At 37.6% G+C, this 22,954-nt stretch overlaps 3 protein-coding genes across 6 annotated transcripts in view; 1 reads left to right on the top strand and 2 right to left on the bottom strand.

Annotated features, from left to right (window-relative positions):
* Positions 1–22,954, bottom strand: part of LOC132098658 (palmitoyltransferase ZDHHC17) — a 283,638-nt gene that overhangs the window by 168,824 nt on the left and 91,860 nt on the right. The gene's annotated exons all lie outside the window — the stretch shown is intronic.
* Positions 5,065–22,954, top strand: part of LOC132098651 (conserved oligomeric Golgi complex subunit 5-like) — a 64,202-nt gene continuing 46,312 nt past the window's right edge. The window contains exons 1-6 of the mRNA XM_059504738.1: positions 5,065–5,157; positions 5,358–5,497; positions 6,635–6,692; positions 7,358–7,412; positions 7,599–7,668; positions 10,596–10,716. Coding sequence (XP_059360721.1) covers positions 5,109–5,157; positions 5,358–5,497; positions 6,635–6,692; positions 7,358–7,412; positions 7,599–7,668; positions 10,596–10,716 — 493 coding nt within the window. The 5' untranslated portion in view covers positions 5,065–5,108. The remainder of the gene's footprint in view (positions 5,158–5,357; positions 5,498–6,634; positions 6,693–7,357; positions 7,413–7,598; positions 7,669–10,595; positions 10,717–22,954) is intronic.
* Positions 14,634–19,263, bottom strand: LOC132098650 (G-protein coupled receptor 22-like). Of its 2 annotated transcripts, none has more exons than XM_059504736.1 (3): positions 19,072–19,263; positions 17,244–18,157; positions 14,634–16,923 (listed from the first exon to the last, which is right to left on the bottom strand). In XM_059504736.1, the coding sequence occupies exon 3, from the start codon at positions 16,917–16,919 to the stop codon at positions 15,627–15,629; it is 1,293 nt and encodes a 430-aa protein (XP_059360719.1). In that variant the 5' UTR covers positions 16,920–16,923; positions 17,244–18,157; positions 19,072–19,263; the 3' UTR covers positions 14,634–15,626. The 2 variants fall into 2 exon arrangements, with proteins under 2 accessions (XP_059360719.1, XP_059360720.1); XM_059504737.1 differs by having other exon boundaries at positions 17,244–18,154.

Raw genomic sequence — 22,954 nt, 5'->3', positions numbered from 1 at the left:
TTTTTTTTTTGCATATTTGTATACCCATGCAGTGTATGGTAATATGAATACATTTTCATGTTTGATGTCAATGTTTTGTTCACTTGTGTATGATAAATAATTTTAATACAATGTGACCATTTTGATGTATGCATGTACACTGCGGTTCAAAAGTTTGGGATTCAAAAGTCATGGCTGCATTTATTTCCCCAAAAATACATAGTAATATAATAGTAGTAATATTGTGGAATATTACTGCAATTTAAAGTAATGGTTTTCTATTTTAATGTACTTTAAAATATAATTTATTCCTGTGATCAAAGCTGAATTTTCAGCATCATTACTCCAGTCCTCAGACTCACATGATCTTCAGAAATCGGTATAATACGCTGATTTATTATCAATGCCGGATAAAAAGTTAAAAAGAACAGCGTTTATTTAAAACTGAAATCTTTTGTAACAATATACACTACAGTTCAAAAGTTTGGGGTCATTAATTGTATTTTTATTTGGAAAGAAATGAATTATTTTATTCAGCAAGGATGTGTTAAATTGATAAAGTGATATTAGAATATATTTCTATTTTAAATAAATGCTGTTCTTTTTAACTTTATTCATCAAAGAATCCTGAAAAAAGGTATCACATTCACAGGTTCCAAAAAAAATATTAAGCCGCACAACTCTGTCCAATATTGATAATAAATCAGCATTTAAGAATGAGTTCTGAAGGATCATGTGACACTGAAAACTGGAGTAATGAAATGAAAATTTAGCTTTGATCATAGGAATAAATTATACTTTAAAATTATACTTTTAAATATTAAAATAGAAAACCATTATTTTAAGTTGCAATAATATTTCACAATATTAATGTTTGTTTCTGTAATCCTGCTCAAATAAATGCAGACGTGATGATGATATTTACATTCAGGGAAATATTCACATGCGTAGTAGTCATAGACAGTAAAAGGTAGTAGTCGCAAGAGAAATGGACGAATCAGTCATATAAAAAAGTTATTCAGTAAATCGCTTGGACAAAAGCGTCTGCTTTGGCCTGTTAAATAACATATAGATAATAAATGGACAATAACGAATGTCACCAATAACATCTATAACTAATGGTTGCCCTTTTCATTTTTCTTTCCTCATAGGTAAAAATACAAACTTTTCTTCTGCTAACACCAGAAAAATGAAAGAAGAAAAAAAAAACTAAAACCATGGCTAACTACGCTACCAACAAAGGTAAGCCATATTAATATAGTATCATTTAGAATATATAGTATAAAATATGGAAAGCAACACTGTAATAAAGAATAAAATAATAAATTAACCTTGTGTAATACCTATATTGTTATTATTATTTCAATGAACAGATAAGAGCAATTAATTTGTGTTTTATTGTATATTTGCATAGACTTTTTCTTCTGTTTTGTTTGGATATAAATAAATCAATGGCCAGAGACAAGTTACTTGTGTGTTAAAATCTGTTTACTCATACTGACAAAACAGTGTTTTGATTGTGATTGCTGTATGCAGTGATTTGGATCATCAGGAGTAGCTACATTTGTCGTGGGGAAGAGAGGGCCAGAGAGACCTGATGAAGCAGGATCTGCAACATCTCTATCAGCGTTTCCCTCAGATGACCATTGTGCTGTCTGACATCACCCAGAGACGTCGGTGGAGATCGGGCCTTCCGGGGAAAATTGACAAGTCCCGTAAATGGGTGAACAGTGTCATGGCTACCCTTGTCTTGGGGAGTATTGTGCATTACCCTCAAATTGTATTTAACAAGCCTCAACTGTTTCTAAGAGACAAAGTTCATTTATCACCTAGGGGTAATGATATTTTTTTAAATAATTTAGCTGAAGGCTTGAGAGTCTTAATCCAGTAGAGGTGATGCTGGATAAAACCTCTCAGCATGTTTTTAACATGAAACGTTGAAGATTGTTAAATTGTTTTGGGGTTGTGTATGTGCCTTTTGTCTTTAGTTTAATACATGTTCACATTGGTAGACATAACACTGTTCAATAGTCACTGCTCTTTCTCCCCCCACCCTTTATTTCTCCCCTCTGTGCCATTCATGCATCACCCTAGCCATCAACCCCATGGCCTCTCACTTTTCTTCCCCATGACGAATGTAGCTAGAGAGGGGATCAGGATAAAAAAAAACTTATGGTTTAAACTTACTTATGGTTTATAACTTCGTAATGAAACATATTCAGTCAGTAGCCTTCACAGTGAATATTGATAAGGGAGATGTCAAGATATCTTTAGATTAAATTAGATTTATCTTTATTGTCAATGTGTAGAGTACAAGTACAGAGACAATTCAATGCAGTTAGTGTCTAACAAGAAGTGCAAAAAAAGTGTGGTATAGACGTAGTGTATTATAAACAGTAAATGACATGAAAGTAGTATACAGTTAACCTAGTGGTACGGTTTACAGTAAGGATGTTCATTTCAAATTTATTTGTATAGCGCTTTTCACAATACATATTGTTTCAAAGCAGCTTTACAGAAAATGCATTTCAGAAATGTATTAATTTAGTGCATAACATATTGCCAGCATCGAGTCGTCTCTTCACAGGTGTTGGGGCATCTGAAGTTTCCATGAGAGGCTGGATACAAACTGGAGCTGACATAGTCTATAACAAAAAAGCAGATGGGAAATAATTAGCATAGCTGCTTTTCATAATATTATGAGATACATTATGTGAACGCTTGGCTAAAAAGATGAGTCTCGAACAATATCAGGAAGGCCATTCCAGAGTTTAGGAGCTAAATGTGAAAACACTCTCCCTCAATCGGAGTTAAAGTTCTTTCATACTTAGCAGTGTTCGTTACTGGAAAAACTTGGAAACAGCAAATCACCAACATGTCTGAAAAAGAGAAAGGATGAACAGCATCTTGGCTTTAACTCTCAACATCTAGCCTGGCTTAGTTAGAAGCCCACTCACCACGTCAAGGTGCAGGCTCAGAGTGGGTACACAGGACAAGACAAACGTAACAAACAGAGAACACTGAAACAACTGAACAATTGAACATTTGTGACCCTGGATCACAAAACTAGTCTTATGTAGCACAGGTATATTTGTGGCAATAGCCAACAAAACATTGAATGGGTCAAAATTATAGATTTTTCTTTTATGCCAAAAATCATTAGGATAATAAGTAAAGATCATGTTCCATGAAGATATTTTGTAAATTTCCCACCTTAAATATATAAAACATTTATTTTTGTGAATGGATGCAGCACTATCGCCAATAGAAATTGACAACTTTAAAGGAGATTTTCTCAATATTTTCTCGATTTTTCTGTACCCTCAGATTCCAGATTTTCAATAGTTGTATCTCAGCCAAATATTGTCCTATCCTAACAATGCATCAATGGAAAGATTATGTATTCAGCTTTCAGATGATGTATAAATCTCAATTTAGAAAAAAAATTACACATAAGACTGGTTTTGTGGTCCAGGGTCACATTTCAGTGTAACATTTGAACAGAACGTACTGTATAATAACAAAAAATAACAGTTCAACCTTATAACCTCATGTAATTTGTTGATAGCATATGTTTAACCAAAGCAAGTGTGAGCGAATTATGAACGTATTTAAAGGCAGGTTTCTCACAGCAAATACTAAGCAAAGCAAGTGTGAGCGATACACAAAAAGTGCTGTTTTTTTCTCATAAAATATCTGCATGCCATGCTACCCAAAAGTGATCTCACTACCCCCCACCCCAGTTGAGTACCAATCGAAGTCCATGCAAGTACAACAGTGACACTCCTACAGTGAAGTGCACTTAAACAATAGATAGAACTCAGTGTCTAACACTGCATACACACACTATTAAATAACTGTATTCAATTCTGTTTAAATAGGGGGAAAAAATCTGCATTCTGTGTGTTATTACATAAAATTGTCATTTTAGGCCAATAAAGTCAGTAAAGGGGAGGCCGTGGCCTACTGGTTAGGGCTTTTGGGCTTGTAACCAAAGGGTTGCCTGTTCAATCCCGACCAGTAGGAAAAATGTGGTTGGGGGAAGTGGTACAGCACTGCTCTCCCATGCCCACATCCACGGCTGAAGTGGTCTATCTAAAAAAAATAAACTGAAAATGTGTTTGTTTGTGAAAATGTTAACTTTTTACATTTCAAAATATATTTCAAATGAAACAATTTGCAAAAGTTAAAACATATATGAAAATATATGTCAACATATTTACATATATTTAACTTAAATATATTTATTGGGCCAATTTCAAATATTTGCATATATTCCAAAAATATATTTCAAATATATTTCTTTTGTGTATGGGATATGACACACATATGAATATGCACGTACAGACATGTGCATGCACAAACACACACATTATGCACATACACTCCCTATATTAACAAATATATATGATTGACACAGCCATTCATTTTAAATAAACCTGTTGTTGTGGCATATCACTTAGAGTACAATTAGTTTTTGGGCTTGGTTTCTGAATTGCAGGTGTTTGAGTTCGTGACCTATGGTCATGACTGCAGCTGGCTGCTGATGAGGCCGAAACCAGTGCATTTTATATATCCTCTATATTGACAAAATATAATCTATATTTTACTTATAGCATTTTATAGAAAATAAACATGATTGAAATCAGATACTCTTACTGCACTTTTACTTAAGTAACGTTATGGTTTTCAGGTAACGTTACTCTTTACACCTCTGCTTAGGCCTATATAAAGATGATTCAAAAATTCATAATCTTGCATTATACAGATGGAGAAAGTGTACTTACCTGAAAAAGCTTAACTCGGAAGAAGAGACTTGCCTCTTAGAACACATGTATGCTACACAGCAAGACATTTTCGCACTGGGAAAATCCCGTAGTTTCTCACTTCTCCGTGTCAGTGTTGGTGGGTGTGTTTAACCTTTGAACTTGTGTCCACGAGAAACGAAATTCGCATTTATTTACAATTATCACGTGATAAATAATTGAAGAGAATCTAAAATAAGTTAAATTAGCATTAGCAATAAAATATGTCCTGTATTAAACTATACGAAAATAATTATGATCAATCGCCGTCGCGCTCCTTTTCATGTTGTGACGCAGGAATTCTACGTCACTGATGAAGTGGCAATGATGGAGGCTAGTCCGGAATCAACAGCGAGTTTACTGCTGAAATCTGGTAAATACAGTTTAAATATTATTTCTGCTTCTGATATGTATATGTATATGTGTATGTGTTTTAGACGTTTAGCAGGATAATTAATCATCTCGATCGGCACCTTTAGCGGCGTTATTAGCACTTAACTCAGTGTAACCGGATCTACAGGCAGTGCGAGGTCCTCTTATGCGTTTTACAAATCCTGATCCTTTTCCTTCCAGAGTGCTACACCGATTTCCTGAAAGAGGATTTTGATGTGAAGACGTACACAGCTCAAGCCATTCATCATGCTGTCATTGCAGAGCAGCTGGCGAAGCTGGCAGAGGGCATCAGTCAGCTGGACAAAGAGCTGCACAGTCAGGTAGACACACACCTGTCCGGATGAGACACACACCTGGAAATGCGAAATTTTGGGAACCCCTTGCAGAATCTGTGAAAATGTGAATAATTTTAACAAAATAAGAGAGATCCTACTAAATGCATGTTGTTTTTTATTTAGTACTGTACTGAGCTAGATATTGTACCTAAAATATGTTTACATTTAGTCCACAAGACAAAAAAAGTTGCTGAAATTATATATTTAAAAAAACATTCAAAATTTTGTGAACCCTTGGATCTTAATACTGTGTGCTGTTACCTGGATGATCTACGACTCTTTCTGTTTTGTGATGGTTGTTCATGAGTCCCTTGTTTGTTCTGAACAGTTAAACTGAGAACTGTTCTTCAGAAAATCCTTCAGGTCCTGCAGATTCTTCAGTTTTCCAGCATCTTTGCATATTTGACCCCTTTCCAGCAGTGACTGTAAAACACAACTTGGGTTCCCTGAACTCTTAATGCATCGTGTTTCCTTCTGGAGCATCAGAAAATATTTGAACCTTTTTTAATAGTTGTGTTTGAGTCCCTCAGTTGTCCTCAGAGTGAAAAGATGTATCTCAAAATCATACAGTCACTGCTGGAATGGGTTCAAATCTGCAAAGATGCTGTAAAACTGAAGAATCTGCAGGACCTTAAAGATTTTTCTGAAGAACAGTTCTCAGTTTATCTGTTCAGAACAAACAAGGGACTCATGCACAACCATCACAAAACAGAAAGAGAGTCATGGATCATCCAGGTAACAGCACACAGTATTAAGAACCAAGGGTTCCCAAACTTTTGAATGGAGCTATTTTAATAATTTCAGCAATTTTTTTTGTCTTGTGGACTAAATGTAAACATGTTTTATGTACAATATCTTACTCAGGACAGTACTAAATAAAAAATAACATGCATTTAGTATGATCTCTCTTATTTTTTTAAAATTATCACTTTTTCACAGATTGTCTGGATGAACAGCTCTCAATGCAGATCTATGTTCGGATCATGGACATCAATTTAGAAAGTGCCTTAATGGTTCAAAGTTCACCTCTAAGCACAGGAAACTACATGAATAATAAAAACCTACCAAGTAAGCACACATTATAAGTTGAATAGCAATATTATGTTTTGTTTTTGATCACAGGTGGTGGCCAGACATGAAGATCTGCTAGCTCAGGCAACCGGGTTCGAATCTCTCGAAGGTAATACTTCATTATCTGCTTCACATTTTAAGATCAAGCTTATGAAATCTTATAATATTAGTTTCCAAACCAGTGAAATGGTAGGAAACGGTTAGATAAAAATGGCATGGAGTGAGATCACATATGTAGAAGGTGTAGTGTGCAACTGTCCCCACTTCTAGTACATTTACAAATAGTTTTCCTCTGGGAAATAACCGATGACTTGCCTATAGATGTTTCTGCATTATAATCTGGGATACTGAAACGTTGTTAATATTAAAACACTGACGGCAACCCCTGCAAGGACTTCAGATGATGCCAACTCTAAATCAACATATGAAACTGGCAAATTGCAAATTCCTTATGTTGCAATCATTATGATTGCAACGTGTAATCACAGGTTTTCTTAAAAGAAAATGTAAAGTTAACCAACTGCTCGAATTGGACATTGACACAGTCACCTCTGATAAAAGATAACTCTTAATTGTAATCTAGAATGTAATCTGTAAAGATGCTTTGAATTGATATGTATTGTGAAAACGCTTTACGAATAAATGTGAGTTGACTGCACATGCAGTTTTGCAGCTGTCCACCAGGGGAGTCCCTTGTCACATCTCCAGCTCTTGCTCAGTGCATGTAGTTTAGCTCTTTCTGAGCATGGACTTGATTGGTGTTTTTACTTCCAGGTGTCTTACAAATGATGCAGACCAGGATCGCAGCTCTCCAGAGTGCTGTGGACAGGTAAATTACTTCATTAAAAGCACTGAAATGGTCCATGTTTTAAAAGAAAGTGGTGGTCATGTGCATAATTAATAGAAATCCGTGCTATTTGTGTACTATAAATTAAAAATTGCAAGCTCCAATAAGTCAGATGCTTTGTAGTATTTTATTAATGCATTTCTGATATCTCTCTGCTTTCTTTCTCAGGATAAGAACCAAAATCGTTGACCCTTATAATAAGATTGTGACACGGACAGCCCAGCTCGCCCGCTTACAGGTTATTTGATTACTTTTATATCTGCTTCTGTCTTCTCATGTCTCTCTGTCTCTGAGAGACATTCTGCAGAACTATTATATCATTGTCCTGCTTTACAAACACTGCACGCATTCACTCAGAAGCTTGATTTCCATGTTTATTGGCTCACCATCTGATATAGATACAACCCTGTCTTCACAACTGTTTGCAGTCATGACAGATTCTGTAATACACCTAGCATGCACAAAAAAAAGAGAAATGCACACAAACAAAAAGACTAATTCTGGTGAAACAGATGTTTTTGAATACTGATTTGTGATTATCATCTATAACGATATAGATTTTCTAAATATTTGAACACATCTAAAAAAAAACATAATTTGAATAAAAGTAAATGGATTTTAAAAATTTTACCATATCTAAAAAAAAAATGAAATAATTAAAAATAATTAAGTTGTCTTTCAAAAATCTTTTAAGAGTGTAATTAGTATGACCTCATATATCTCTTAAAAGGAATAGTTATTATTTATTCACACTCATGTTTTTCTAAATCCATATACTTTTGTTTCCAAAAAGGAACATTAAAGTAGTATCTTTGTGCAGATTTAAAATTAAAAAAAGAAAAAGTCCATAGTGCCTGCGTGGCCATAATCCATATCTTCTGAAGCTTGTATAGTCTACCTTTACTGTACTTTTTGTTCTTTTTGTAACTTGACAGATGTGGTCACTGTGTGCTGTCATGGTAAAGTTCAAAACATCTATTTTGTCTGAAGGAAAGTCATTTGTGCACCTGTGGGGAAATAAAATCTGTTTCTCTGCTGTTATCTGACTGTTGCAAGGCAAGAAAAATGCACGCTTTTATCATGTTAGCTTTCTGCCCTCGGTTCACATCATGTCATCATGAGTGAAGCTTCAAGTCTGCAGAAAAAAAAAATACTTTGGACCTCGAAAGTAAGGCCATCTATATAATACAGCTAAACAAAATACAGCTGTGGTTATGAAATGTTCCCCTTTACTCTCAAAACCCCTTTCTGCTCCTTTTCTTGTGCTGCTTTTTTGAAGCATAGCACCACCACAAACTCCAAGATGATCCGTCAGTGGTTTGCTTAATGTTTTGCATTCAGCTGTATACAGGAATGTCCATTTCAAATGAAAAAAAATATACATTTGTTGAGTTTGTGGCACAACAGGACCCTAATATATATTTTTTAATTTATAGAAGAATTTCATTTGTTTAAAATGTGAAAATATTTAGTCCCTTTAAGAATGTTTTTTTTCACCAGTGTGCTTGAATTATTAGTGGAAATTGGGCATGCATCACTATTATTATTATATTATATATATCATTATATATATATATATAATGTATGCATATGTGTGTACATACTATACTATATGTATTTTTATTTGCACACAATAATACAAGGTTAAAACAAGTCAGATAATTTGATTAACCTTTGAAGTGTCTTTACCCTAGAAGTTAGGTCTCAAACTGATCTAAGGTTTATACCCTAAACTACCCTTCAAGAAAAAGTAAAAATGTGCTTTTGTTATATAGTTGATTCTTGTCTAAAGGTGTGTCAGTGTGGTTTTATTGTTTAAACTTGTTTACGTGTCCATTATTAGAAAAAAATATGACAGACTATTTTGTAGTTGTATAATGTATTCTTGTGTTTGACTACGGTATATCTGATGGCACAATCATTTATTCATTCCATGCCTTTAGCAACATATTTTAATGTAGTTTTTTTATTCCTCGTAAGAATAAGACCAGACCTGAGGAGGGGGACACAGCTGAAGTTTTTTCCTGTTATCCTTTTGTAATTTTTCTGTCATGATATCTGACGCACTGTCACCCCTGGACAAAGCAGTCTGTCACAGACACACACACAGAATCAGATGCACGTACCTTTGGGACAGTTCAGCTGCACCTATTCACCTAAAACCAAAAAAGAGTGACCTCTACGAGTCCTTCATCCTCCTGCTGTCTGCCCACAGGCTTGATCGTCACCACACTATATTCTATATTAAATGTGTGGCAAAGTTGCATGTTTTAAGCACAAATGCACTGGTTTAAATTAATTTCCTATTTATTTTATATTGTAGTGTCTGTTGGCTGTTAGGAAGTGAACAAAATGAATGCCTTTATCTGTGTGAAATGAGTTGACAGCATATTCAAGTGCTAAAACAACCCTGTGAGATGATGCACATCCTTCTCCTTGATTTAAATAATACACAGTTGTCATACAGCACCACTTACAAATTAATTCATTCAAGATTTGTGTGAGAGTAAATTATGCTATTATCCTATTAACGATTTGGTAGGCTTTTCAAAAAGACCCCGGAGTCTTGATTATATTTTGATCTCTAGATGTAGGTCCAGAACCTCCTTCAATTTCCTCTATTTTTAGTCTTCCAGACTAAAATTATAAGTTTGATTGGTAAAACCACACTTTTCCTTAAAGGCACAGTTCACCCAAAAATGAAAATTGTCATCATTTGCTCACCCTCTGGTTGTTTCAAACCTCTATGAGTTTGTTTCTTATGTTGAACACAAAAAGGTAACCAAACAATCGCTGGTAGCCATTGACTTCTATATATATATATACTTCATTTTTGGACGAACTATCCCACACCAACCCACACCATTTATCCTTCTTGTCTGTAGCACAAAATGTGTTTTAGGAGGGGTATTAATACCATGATTTTACACTAGGAGCATGAAATATGGGTAGCTAATATCAGATTTCCAGTTTCATTGTAGGTACAATCTCTGTCATGAAAACTAACGGTTGCCATATGATATGATATCACTTCATCATAATGTGGGCATCAGTGTAATTTCCTTGTGATTGAGATTTGCTTGTGCTGGCTGTCATAGGCCCATAAGTCACGGTGTTATTTGATGAACACAGGAATGAGATGTCTTCTCTTATTCTGGCTGGCAGGTGGCGTGTGACCTGTTGAGAAGGATTATTCGCATCCTGTACCTGAGCAAACGGCTGCAGGGGCAGCTGCAGGGGGGCAGCAGAGAGATCACTAAAGCTGCCCAGAGCCTCAACGAGCTGGGTGAGTGACCTACCACAGCCTTTTTCCACTGTATAGAACTTTTCATGTGAGGAAATCATAAGAACCTGGATTTTTATAAGTGTACATTTTCCTGTAGTTATGGCATTTTTATTTTTGCTTATAGGATTGAGTTTTCTGAGCATTTAGCAATGATGCATTTCCAGCTCCTGTTTTCTGGCCACTTATTGCAATTATTCAAAAGTTATCGTGTCCTCCACTTTTGTGTAAATGGTGTTAGTTCAACTTCAATCCTGCACTGTTTCCAGGTCGCCCTGTTCTTGTGGCCTAAATGCTTTGCTGAGTTTGCTACGCAGGTGCGAGGACTGTCTGAAACTGGTTCTGAAATTGTGTGACCTGCTTTGGAGATATTTTTGGTTTTGCTTCATTGAAACCCCGTAGATTAACGTCTGACCCGAATAGCACTTACGAGGGACATCACCGTTCCAATAGTTACCTGAGTGCATTATAATAATCTCATAGAGCTTAAAGTTGACATGAAATCAAAGTTGCACGCTCCAGGTGGTATTGGTGACGTCAGCCCTCAACCCTTCTCGTGTCATAAAGCACCTTTCCTGATCCAGTCAATTCCTGTTGCATCAAATTAAAGCCTGTCCCACAGGTTTTTTCCATGTTGAAAATCCTGTTTCACTAGAAAAGCCACATGTAAACTGAGTTGAGACAGTGTTTGATGTTGACTTTAGGGGTGTTGATCTGATTGTCAACCATGTCATTTTAGGACATTGGCATATTATTGTCTGGAATTCATGTTGTTGTGGACATCATTTGAAATGTGAAACTTGTTTTCGGTCATGGGTTTAATGGCTGTAATATCAGATTCATATCGACTTGTACTCTGTTGACCCTTTGTTTGTATATTTGCCTAGATGTCATATGGACAGATAAATAGCGCAATGCAAATCAAGTTTGTGTGACACTTAAAACATGTCTTCATTATTGAGTCCCAGGCCCTGTGGGATAGATTCCAGTGAAGACCAGCAAGGTACTTTTTCGTAGTTTCTATTTGCATATTGTTTTCAATTGAAGCTAAATCAATGCAGGTGATCAGAAGTTTCCCATTGTGTTATGGAGGGCATGCTGAGTTTTGCATTCACCACTTGCATAAGCTCTGTTTGTGAGTTGCTTTATGTTAGCATTTCAGTTATGAGTTTCCACAGTCTATGTTGGCAGTAAACAACGTGGCAGCTCACTAGCTCCTGGAATTGAGCTGTAGTCATATTCTCTTTGTGACAGAATATGATGCAGTAATATGTTTTCCATCCATTGAATTATTTATCATGTCAAAGTGAGGGTCATGTTTGGGTTCTTCTCACCCAGCTAATGGATTACAGAGACATCTTTGCATTAGCGTCACCATCCAAGATGAGACAATTAGACTGCACTAACAGCACCTGTCCTTCTTTTCACGCGGTGCTCAGCTTTTATGCCTTCCCTCCACCCCCTCGAGGTTTAACATGAACAGCCAGGGTCTGATATGATATCATTATCTGTATGTGGGCCTCTCTGGCATCCAGCGTAGAAAGCGGTCTAACAAATCTCCCATTAGGCAACCTGTTTCAAAATATATACTGCCTTACACTAATAGCAAAGCTTTTTGTCTGCAGGTTTTGACAGTGTTTGTGGTATTTGCTACATCACAGTTTTCCAGATACAGCAGGATGCAGTTCTGAAACTGTAGAAGCAATTAAACCACTTTCTTTGTTTTGAAGCCTGTCTCTGTCTAGTGCATGCTGTCCCAAGAAACCTGACGAGGTGCAGTTGGACAGTGACTGGTCGAGCTTCAGAGTTTAAAGAACTGCTGATAGCATCATGTTATTGGATTGTAAACAAGGCAATCAGTAAATGATAATGGACCCTTTTAGGTTTAGTGACCCTTTTTAGTATTCCTGTAGCTCAATTGGTAGAGCATTGCGCTATCAAGCGCAAGGCTGGGGGTTCGATTCCCCGGGAACATATGATAGGTAAAAAATTGTTAGCCTGAATGCACTGTAAGTTGCTTTGGATAAAAGCGTCTGCTAAATGCAATGCATAAATTTAATTTAATTTAGGTTTAATTGACAAATTGCTTTCCTGTTTACCATAACTGTGTGAGATGTTAGCTGAGACCTCATTGTGTTCCAGCGTAGTGTTGATCGGATAGACAGTATATACCTTTTTTTTTACTACCCAAGTTACCAGTGTGGCATTAAATCAAAACACTCAAATCTTCTTTGTCATTAACTTTATAGGCCATTTGTTATTTTCATGGTTTATCTCACTGCATACTCAAGCCCGAAATAGATTTGAATTATTGCAATCCTTAGTAACACAATAATGACAGCTCACCATCTTGCTTACATGATTTATGAATCCCTTCCCAGCGAAGTAAGGTATGGATGGGCAGCCACAGATGGATTGATGAATAGTTGAACTCTAAATGGCTTAAGGGGAAGATTGACTAATGCAGAGGAAGAGGTGAAGGTGTTTTGATTGGTGGAGGGCACGTGTGTCAGCTGTTATGAGATGATTGGAGTGAGAAAACATGGACAAGCTGAAGGAATGAGGCTGTTATTGGGGAAAGTAAATCTAAGTCAGATAAATGTCAAGAGCTGAGGACTGACAGGAAGAAAGGTGAACTGCATACTGCAATCTGTTTAGCAGACAGTTATATATCTATATGTGAGTAAATGTACTTGCATGTCCCATCTTGTTACCTCATATATTTAAATAATATTGTATATTAAATGTACAGTATTCTATTACTGATCACTCATCTAAAACTCCCATAGTACCTTGGCTAAATTTGTCTATTTACAAAGCAAATGGCTTTCAGAATAGTGGACAGATATAGCTATACCTAACATTCAGTGCAGGGGATTTAATTCTGTTTGTTTTCTACACCACCTGAACTACTCTTGAACTACGTGACATGTAGATGTTGCAAGGCAAGAGGAATAGATTGAGTGAATGAAAACAGACAGTGGAAAGGTAAGGATGCTTTTTACTGGCAGAAGTTTTTTCCCTACATGCCTCTCTATACAGCTTGTTTACAGCAAAATAATAAAGCCTCCATTCATGGCCAACCCCATACCTTCGGTCAGTCATCAAAGGGCAACAGCTGCACAGGCTTCTGTATGATCTGTTACGTATGAGGATGGCTTTAAGTCCTTAAAGCCTTATTAGAATTTGGGATAACTTAGGAGTTATCTGGGAGTACATCACAGCTAAAAGTTACCATTTTGCCCTTGATATTAAAGCATAGCACCCCGGGATAACTGGGACTCGTGTACAGCATTGACAGATGGACAGAGTTTCTCACATTGTGCATGTTTTATTACAGTAACTCACTGTTTTGAGAGACCTACAGTATACTCCATTAAAGACATGCATCAATCATGCACTTTGGCTCCCACTTTCTCTTGTTCAACACAGTGAGCTCTAAATACGGATCAGCTGCTGTGGCTCTGACCCTTTATCTATAGATAAACTTAAGATCGTATGATTGTTGAACAGTCACTTGATGATACAAGCTGAACATTAGTCATGTTTATTTCCTAACACTGCAACAATCAGTAATGAACTGTCAGATGGGTTTTCAATCAAGTTTAAAGCCTACCCAACTGAGATGTGCTTTGGGTACCTGCCAGTACCAGTGCATGTAACTGTTTTGCATTTTGCACCAGCATACACTGAAATATTTAGTGTGTGAAAATCTTTTAGTGATTGAAATAACTGTTTAGTTAGATGAAGTGTATTCATTCAGTATTGAGGAGTCATATGTAGCCTTGTTGACACCCTTGAGATATTGGCACCTCTAATTACTATCCTTAGATACTCCCTTGACAACATTATCTGGTTGTGTGACATCTCAAATTATATTAGTCTCAGCACTGTTAATGATATGATTATAAAGTTTTATTTATGCAAGTTATCATCCAACACAATTTGCATCTATTTCTGAAATTGATCAGTTAAACCCATTCAGTGGCATGACTTTGCCCCTTATACTGAACAGTATGTGACCTTTTGTTGCTGCAGTGCAAGAGGTGATTATTTTTTGTAGCCTGCCAAAAGATACAATTATCACCCTCTAATCAAGTCTAACCCATAATTAAACACCATCAGCTTGGTGTGTCTTATAAGGTCAAGTATTTGGAATCAACACCTTTTCATTGACACTCCACATCCACTTCATACCCCAGCAGCTTTATTGGATGATATGCAGTGTACCACTTCCCTCATCCCCACAAAAAGATATGATTTTATGCCAACTGGCCATGCAACTGATTTTGAAAGGAAGCAGACTTTGCTTTGTAAGAGCACCCTGTTACTTGTTGACCTGAGTAATATAGCCATCTTTTTCCTTTTATTGCAGGGTAGAGGGCAGGTAATATCCACTTAATGAAACTCATAGCATGAATTCTTAACAGTGTTTATCTTATATTTTGCACCAGTAAAAATTAAGGTGGTTGCAGCGCAAAGAGAACAAAGACACATAACCACTTTCTCTACAGAGTCAAAAAAACTACTCCAGAAATATGGCACATAATTATCACAGTTGTGTAGGGTTCTTTTTGATGGCAAAAAAATATTCAGCTCTTTTTTGGAGTATTTAATTCAATTGAATAAACCCAGGAGCATCAGTTTCTACTTTTTTACATTGGTGGTTTATACTTTACTTAGGTATGTATGTACAGTCTCTAGGACCACTTCAATAAAGCACATGCAGTATTTACACTTTATCATCCAAGACATCTACAATAGTCAACATTACAATAAATAATAATAAATTATTTCTCTTGAGGTACTGTACAGTTAAAACACTTAAATTCATTGCTGCTTTGGATTAGTGGTTTCCCTTTTTAATGATACTGTACCTGATCAGTATATTTGCCTTAAATTGGCACAGTAGCTCATTCCACATCCTCTGAAGAGAGGCATTTTTGCCTGACCTCTGTCTCCTCAAAAGTCACCTTTTTGTTCCTTTTTGGGTCAATCCATGAGTTGTGGATGACCACATTATTGGGGATAGGGTCAGCCTCTACAACTGACACAACACGCTTCTTCATTTTACTCTTTAGAACCTTCTGAAATTTCTGCCGAGTGAAGGCATAGAGCAGCGGGTGAAAAATGGTGGTTCCATAAGCCATGACCAGGAAGCCCAGTCTGAGGCGCACAGTGAAGTTGCTTGGCCCTGCACTCAGGATAACAGTGTTAAGCACGGTGATGGGTGTCCAGCAAAGCAGAAAGGTGGAGATGATAAGAAGCGACATTCGGAAAACCCTCTTTTGTCGTTCACGGCGCTCCCTGTGCCGTTTGACTGCCCTGCGGAGGGCTATGATCACGGACACGGAGGTACGCATGGCCAGTGGTGGATTCCTGCCAGCACTGCTCTGTGAGGCATCTGTGGACTCTGGCTGGGTGGAAGTCATGGAGATGGTCTTTTTCTTTTTCGGTTTCTTCTTTGGCACTGAATGAAAACGTGTGCCAATGCGGATGTTGAGTGCCTGCAGAATCTTGTAGTAAGTAACCAACATGACCACAGCAGTGAAGATGAAGATTGGGATCTGTGCCAACAGGTGATAGTAGAGGCCCAATTCAGTGGAATATTGGTTTGAAGTCTCCTCCCCTTCTGTCTGATTCATTTCATTACCTGGCTGGCTAAAGAAGCCCTCTTCAATGAAGGGTACCAGAAAGCTAAGGAATGATAAAGCCCAAATGGACCCTAATAAGGCCACTGCTCGTCCCATTGTCAGAACTCGATTGGCAGGCCGAACTGAGATGTCATAGCGGTCTAGTGTTATGGCCAGGACATTGGCAGCAGTAGCCACGCTAGCAAAGGACACACAAGCCTCATGGAAGCAGCAGATGAGTGCACTGTTGCCTTCCAGTGGCAATAGCACCACCACAATTGTGAATGGGATGCAGCCCACACACACCAGGACGTCCAGCACATGAAGGTTCATGGTTACGATGTTGCTGACAGAGCTAACCAGGTTTGACTTCATACAATAAAGTGCCAGCACAGTCAGGTTGCTACTGAGACCCAGTACAATCTCCAACATTAGGAAACCTGTTATAGACACCTGGAAGCTGACAGGGTAAGGAGTGTCCAAGTCCATTTCAAAGTCAAGAGGTTCAACGTTATCGAGGACAGTGACGTTGCTCATGATGGCGTGGTATCCCAGCACAGGAGGGGTATGCATTCTCCTACACGTGCAAAAAATGAAAGATGGCTGTTTTAACATATTCATTGGGTCGATTTTCTTAATTACACACAAAGCTTTTATCAGAAATTAACTGTTGTTTAAATGCATGTATTTCTAAGAAGCATTTCCATGACATGCTGCTGAGTGTCTGATAATGCTAGAAACGTTTAGATAAAAAATAAATAAAAGACTAGACCAGACCAATTCTAGCTGTCAACTTACAAGAATGTGAATGGAAAGGACCATAATTAAGAATGTAAAAATGATGAAACATTCATCTGCACTGCACATAAAAGATGTGCATAGATTAATGAAACTCACCCCTCCCTTGTGTTTACTGTCCTTGTTAGGAGCTTGTGTAGCAAATGCAACTAAAGCGTTGATTTGTTGGAAGGATGTCATAGACGCCAACCATACTCCAATGCCTCTTTATCTCAACAGTGTCCTTTGCTCCTTCAACGCCATTCTGTTATGTACCTGCTCCGTTCAGGGCCTTTTTTTTTAAAAGAGCAAATATTTAACGAATGCATCAGCTAAGGCTTTCCTCAGCCCCAGCATGGCAAAGACTGAACAAGTGAGGATACCCCGGTTTCCTCAAACACCTCTCTGTAGGGTTGATTAAACACCGTCAAAACAGCTCATACCGCTTTCCCTCGCATCCTCAGTGGGAGTATGAGGGAGATGGAAACACTCTGCTCTTCCTTTTCAGAGCGTGGGAAGGGTTTGTGCATTGTAATATCCACGTGGTCCTGACATGAAAGCTGTGTTGTATTCAGGCTTGTCTTCAGCCTTTTGTCCTTTGTGTTGGTCAAATAGACCTTACAGAAACGCTCAGGGATGGTACCATGTCCCATCCTTCCAAAAGTCGTCACTTTTCATTGTTTATTCCAAGACTTTGCGAACCACAAGAACAAATGTATCTCCCTCAGTGTGACAGGTCAGGACTGGCATTCCCTCCTCGCCATTAAACAAAAGTTGTTCTGACCCCTGCAGAGTTCACAACCCCTTGTATTCCACCCGAGTAAATTACACTCCCACCTTCTGTGCCAGGATATAGCTCCAGGAGACCAGGCAGGTAGACAGCAGTACACAGTTATCACAACAAGTTCACAGGTTTCCAGAGGGAAGGAGGTAGTCAGGCCAGTGCACTGGGTGGTATATATTTTCCCTCTCTTTTTCACAGTGTGGGACAATGGAACAGGAGCTCCATCCTCAGTAGTTTCACACGTTAGCTGCTGGTAGGTGCAAAACAGTGAGCGTTATTTTTTGTCATAAATGAGCTTGAAAATCTCTTCAGGATAGTGTCATCTTCTTAGCATTCATATAAGCCATTTGACACTAATTCTTATTTTGTTATAAAACTCATTTTTCCACAGTCAGTGGTTTCTGGTTGTTCAGAGACCTTGCAGAGATTGTGCACCCTTCCAATTACCTTTTTAAGAATTAACCCAAGTCAAAATCATCTTTTTGTCTTTGAAGGTGTCTCTGGTGTAATTTGTTAGCTGAGAAGCCTCAAGGCCAACTCATTAAACTAATGTTCTTTTAGAATAATGGACTCCCACGGTGACTGTGAGTGGTTGTTTGGAGCGTAGGTTTGCTGTACTTCTACACCATATTTACATGGGCAATGCTCCATATATGTGAAGCGGAATACTTATAAATCTCCAAGCATCTCTCTCACTCTTTCTTTATTTTTCTGAGCTAGAAGGCAGCTTTCAGCACTAGCCTGAAGCAGTAATAGTGACAAGAGTGCTCACATCATCTTCCCCTTTAGAGGATAATGGGTTGGATGGGTTTCGATTGCTTAAGTTTTGCTCTTTCCACATACATTAATTGAGTTAAATGTGTCAGTTACTGTGTTGGCCACTGGAGGATCCATATTAAAACAAAGCATGCATCTTTTTTGTTCACAGTGCAAGCATCAAAGCATAGTTTTTTCACATTCATATTCCTATCTGCAGCATAGAATCTAACTGCTCTGAGTTGAAGCATACTGTCGCGTAAATTTATTTATTCTTGGTAGCAACCCTGTGCAGTATTTTCTATATTTTTAAAAGTCGAAGTTTTCAGTGGCTTGTTTAGAATAGCATGCAATCCCTTTAGAGGATACTCCAGTTGTGAAAGTGCTAAAAAATTCAAAGCTTTTTACCTCTTGTTGCTGCCATAAGAGTGAGTGACATGGTAGCCCATATATTTCCCAGTTTGAGTAGAGCCATGCCAGGACGAGTAATAAAGGACATGCTTCTCTGAAGGGATGAGTCTGGCTGTCTTCCTCTATCTGCTTTTCTGTGAGCTCTCCCTTGCCTGTCAAGGGGTGCAGGAAAGTCAGATGTTGTAGGATGTAATGCCATGCATCTCGCTTAGAGATCTGCTCCTCATCCCTATGCTCGCTTTCAAAATGCCCTTCCTACTCATCTCTCTCCTCCTCCTCTTTTCGATCTCTCTCTCTCTCTTCCCTCCCTCATCACTCTAGCTTTTCCTCCCCCTTCCTCCCTTTCTCTGCTGTGCATTATAACACTCCTCTGGTTCCCGATTGGTCTCCTGTTATAGTTGTGACCCTTTCTTCCCCTGTTGCTCAAACAGGGATTTACCAACAGGTGAATGTTACTGTCTTTGTTGCCGTTGTGCTGTCACAAAAGACAATTTCTCTGTTCTGCTCTCTTCCTTTCTTTTTATTTCAATTCTTAAATTGTCCATGCATCAACAGATTAGGAAAGAGTAAATAAAAATCATTGTAATAGCCCTGAGCGAAGGATGTGGGTGAGTTTATTTGCAAGGCAAGGGCTTCATCTGAGTCTTCACAATGCAAACATGGCAAACCTTGCATGAAGCATGATTTAGGTTCAGTTTTTTTTTTTTTTTTGCTGCACTTGTGTGGGTGTGTTGGTGCACAATGATGCGGAGAGAAGGAATGGGCAAATTATGGAACATCACTTCAAAACACTATTGTTGTAGATAAAAGACAAAATAGACTAAAATGTCACAAAAATGGTTTAAATTACCAAGCTGAATATCCTTAAAGGTAAGTATTTATGTTTAAACTTTTTATTCAGACCCTTTCCCAAGACATTTCTCTGTAGATGCCAGAGAGAGAGAAAGAACGTGTTCATATTTTACTTCTATTTTTAAACAAATTCTAGATATAGTGGCCCAAAGCACAATTTCCATTGAATACAAAAGCTGATGTTTCATTCAGTATTTCTAGTGTCTTGTCAGTAATGACCACTCTTTATGCCGTTATCTCTCTCCTGTTGTATAAACTGCCCTATTGAGTGTGTTTGTGTGATTCTAGCTTGATAAAGCATCTGTGATTGATGATCATTGACTGGAAGCAGAACTCCAGAAGCCCTTGGTGAATCGACTTGTGCTTAGCAACCGTAGGTTCCAGAAGCGGAAGGTAAGAAGGTGCCAGCTCGCTTGGACAGGCGTGAGGGATGAAGAGTCGTGCTCCCTGGAGCAATCTCCTGGAAGCAAGCTCTGGGAAGCAAGCTCTGGCACAACCCTCTGGGATGTTGCCTTGCAGTTTGCCACTTCTCGGGTTAAATGAGTTAAAGGGTTGCAATAGAAAAATTCATCACATGCATTAACAAGTTAACGTTGACAGACCTACATTTAAAATGTAAATTTTGTTCCAAACCTGTGTGACTAAGAACACAGACAAAGATATTTTGGGTTACATAAAATGTAAAAATATATATATTTTTTTTTTTTATAAATTATATACAGATTATATATACAGTATACCAACAATCATTTTTTTCGTGCGCTAATGCAGTTTTTTATTATTATGAAAGTCTGTTGCTCACTGGCTCTGAATACACATACAGACAAATCATGGTGCACAGGAGGGGATGCTCCCGATCAAATTATTTGGGCTAAGCATCAGCATTCACAAACCACTGTCCACTGTTATTTTTAACAGAAAAGAATGCAACAAGCTCGTAATCATGACTTTAGAAGTTGGAAATAGAAGGTTTCCGATAGCACGTGAAGACAGCAGAGAAGCGCTCTCGCTCATTACAGTGGAGTGAATCGTTTTGTTAACTTTCTTGTTTATTATTTTTAGTCATATGGGACACGGTGTAACACGACCCTTTCACAATATATTGCTTCACAGATCTATCGATTTTGCTGCTCAGAAATATTCATGCAATCATGCAACACGTATCAGAAGATCTGCACTCCGGCACGGTTAGCGCTCAACCTAACTGATCTATATATAACTGAACTACGCTTTTGCCACACTCTTCCAACCGAGCCAGGGACTGCTAAACAGAGCGATCACACTAGTCAAACGAACCAGGCTTGGGGGGTCAAACGTGCTTCGGCATGGTTAAGATTGCCTAGTGTAAGCACACCATAATTATACTCCCGCACACGAGTCTCTACCCACACATCAAGTGTTGTCCTGCGCCACTCTCTGCTGTGATGGGTCCCGCGATCATACAGGTCTTTAATAGGAAGATGCCTGTTATAATGTTATGATCGAGTCTCTGGACTCTGAGCATAACTTGTTTTTCTCTAACAAACTATAAAATATTTTCTATAAAACATTAATGTCCTGGCAGTGACAAATAGCTTCTTTATTTAATTGAATTACATTAATGTAATAAGTTGAGATTTAGGCTACGAGAAATATTTGAACTGCTGCTATGTAAAAGGAATACTGCTGTAAAAAAGCACCTTATTTCAAAGTGTTTGCAAACCAAATGTTATTACACTTTTGTTCATATAGCAGAAAACCTACTTTTAAATGGAAAAAAGTGCACAATACACTACTTTTGAATGCATTTAGTTTTGTGCATAACAATGTGATTTAAAAAATTGCCCAGCACTAAATATATATATTTATTTATTTTTTAAATATGTTATTTTTGTTTCACAGAAATATATATAGAATTTTCATTTGATGTGTGGTCATGAAGCTATCTGACAGTTGCTTTGAATGTAGGGCATCCAATCAGATTTTAGACCTGGAGTGAGTGGTGGGTCATACCTCTTTTTCTAGCTCTGCTTTAAACCCCTATCCCTCTGTATCCTCTCTGGCACTACTCTCATTTAGAGCCATGTGTCAGGTAGGACAACTCAGAGAGCTTTATCTGAATGGGATTTGATATCCCAAGGCAGTTCTCCAGTATCTATATTACATTTCATTTTTTATTGGTACATGCTAACTTTAACAAGCACATCTAAACAGAAGCTTAAAAAAAGGGCCATTTAAAGCCAAACAGGAAACTCTGGTCGTGTTATATTTTGTTGGCTATCTACTACTTCAGAGACTCAAGAGCTGTTCGTGGTCACGTTCCCAGTGTCTCCAAGGGCTCTCTTGCATGTGGACTTGGGATAGACCAGTCGCATTTGGCAGTCCACAGTCCCCAAAGACCTACAGCTGATCCATCACGGCTCAGTCTGTTGAGCTAGGTCACCAAGTGGACTTCAGAGAGAAAAACATTTGGGCACATGACTGGACTTTGGAGCAGATTATCTTGTAAAACTTATTTGTGTTTGACATTCAATGGCTTTAATATGATGCAAGGAGCTTTTGGATGTTTTTACAGCATTTAACAGATTTTAAAGTACTCTTACAACCAATAGAATTGATACAGATGGTTATACTAAATATAGTGCAGTCTCAATTTCTGAGGTTTTAGGTTGCATTTTTCTAGTGCTCATTATCAATAACAATATTTTTCAGAAAATATACTAAAATATATATTTTTTAAGTCTCTCCTGGAAGAATTTTAGAATTTTTTTTATTAAACTAAAAGATTGCATGTGATTTTTATCAGTACTATTGTTGTTTCTTGTATGTTTTTGTATAATGATTGTTTGTTAAGAAAATATTAATGATGCATTGAAATGATATTGTTAATGTTGCCATGAATATAGCCATTCTTTTGTGATATGGCGTTAAAACATAAATAACTAAGTGCTCATTATCATAGTTATGATGAACAATACTAGTGATGTCTAGACATTAATGTTTCTACAGACAGCTTTAAATGCATTGGAAGAGTCTGTGGGAAATGTGA

This window comes from Carassius carassius, chromosome 22 (assembly GCF_963082965.1).
Source record: "Carassius carassius chromosome 22, fCarCar2.1, whole genome shotgun sequence".
Taxonomy (NCBI): domain Eukaryota; kingdom Metazoa; phylum Chordata; class Actinopteri; order Cypriniformes; family Cyprinidae; genus Carassius; species Carassius carassius.
The sequence above is the reverse complement of the archived record's forward strand: the minus strand, read 5'-3'. Positions and strand labels throughout refer to the sequence as shown.